The sequence below is a fragment of the Eimeria mitis genome, genomic scaffold (assembly GCF_000499745.2).
Source record: "Eimeria mitis Houghton genomic scaffold, Emh_scaff55, whole genome shotgun sequence".
Taxonomy (NCBI): Eukaryota; Apicomplexa; class Conoidasida; order Eucoccidiorida; family Eimeriidae; genus Eimeria; species Eimeria mitis.
The window spans coordinates 5,193-6,283 of NW_013573771.1; the positions used below are offsets into that span (position 1 = coordinate 5,193).

The 1,091-nt window shown below is 47.1% G+C and overlaps 1 protein-coding gene across 1 annotated transcript in view; it reads right to left on the minus strand.

The window, feature by feature from the left end:
* Positions 1–774: 774 nt before the first annotated feature.
* EMH_0053240 (glyoxalase, putative) overlaps positions 775–1,091 on the minus strand; it is a gene marked incomplete at both ends in the record, with an annotated part of 4,031 nt that continues 3,714 nt past the window's right edge. The window contains 2 exon segments of the mRNA XM_013500517.1: positions 775–866; positions 870–981. Of these exon segments, the coding sequence (XP_013355971.1) occupies positions 775–866; positions 870–981 (204 nt within the window).

A 1,091-nucleotide genomic window follows, 5' to 3' on the forward strand; every position in this document is an offset into this window, starting at 1 on the left:
CCCCCGGCGGACCGCTTGCGGTCGCCAGTTTCACCACTTCGTGGTGGCGACTGGTGGAGCTGATCAAGCGAACAAGACGAGGCAGCCCTCGACTCGTCGCTCAAATGGGCCTTCAGCGACGCCATCTTATATTCACTGAACACGAAAGCAGCACACAACAACACAAAAACTTACCACCAAGATAAAATTACAAAACAAACGGCAACAACAGAACATACAACAGAATAAAATTGCAGCAATGCAATACAGGTGAAGTAGCCTTAGGCAAGTGAAGTAAAACCAACGACCGGAAATGAGCAAACGGCAGAATTCAGTGCGAACAAATAATAGTGAGAAACCGCTACCAATACCAGCAATGAAAGGTGGCATTCACTGTGCGCCAAAACAACCCACTCCCAACTGAGAAGGGATACACAGTGAAGTTTGTTCTACCCCTGTAGAGTGTACTAATGCCGTTAGCAGTTGTCATTATTGCGAACTTGACGCACTGGATAAAACTCGGTACCTACTCACCCGATGTACGTTGAAATGCGGAATAACCGGGCAAACGTATGAGCTTTATCGTACGTTGCTGTGAGTGCTTGGTACAGCACTGTGGAGAGGAATCACCATGTAAGATGCCACTACAACACAACCTCATGCGTACAACTACCAGAAAGCGTCCCGCATTTATGTTTAGCAACTACACCATTAAAAAAATGTAGATCGGTAAGTCGCTATGTGAACACTATACTCCACAGAGCACTGCATAGCATAAGACCGCGTTATGTTACCTCAAGTATTGTAGAAGGCGACCCCTGAAGTTCTGCGGGTCTGTAAAGCCTGCAGCGTAGGCCATATCCAGAAACTGCCCCGCTGGGTCAACGCGNTGAAGTTCTGCGGGTCTGTAAAGCCTGCAGCGTAGGCCATATCCAGAAACTGCCCCGCTGGGTCAACGCGGACCATGTGTTGAGACAAATCCACCGCCATTGTATCTACGTCCTAAGTAAACACCAACATTACATATGCACCCATAAGTCATCAACACTATACCACGCAGCGAACATCATTCCTCAGCAATGTCCAATTCTATAAATACTACAATACTATAA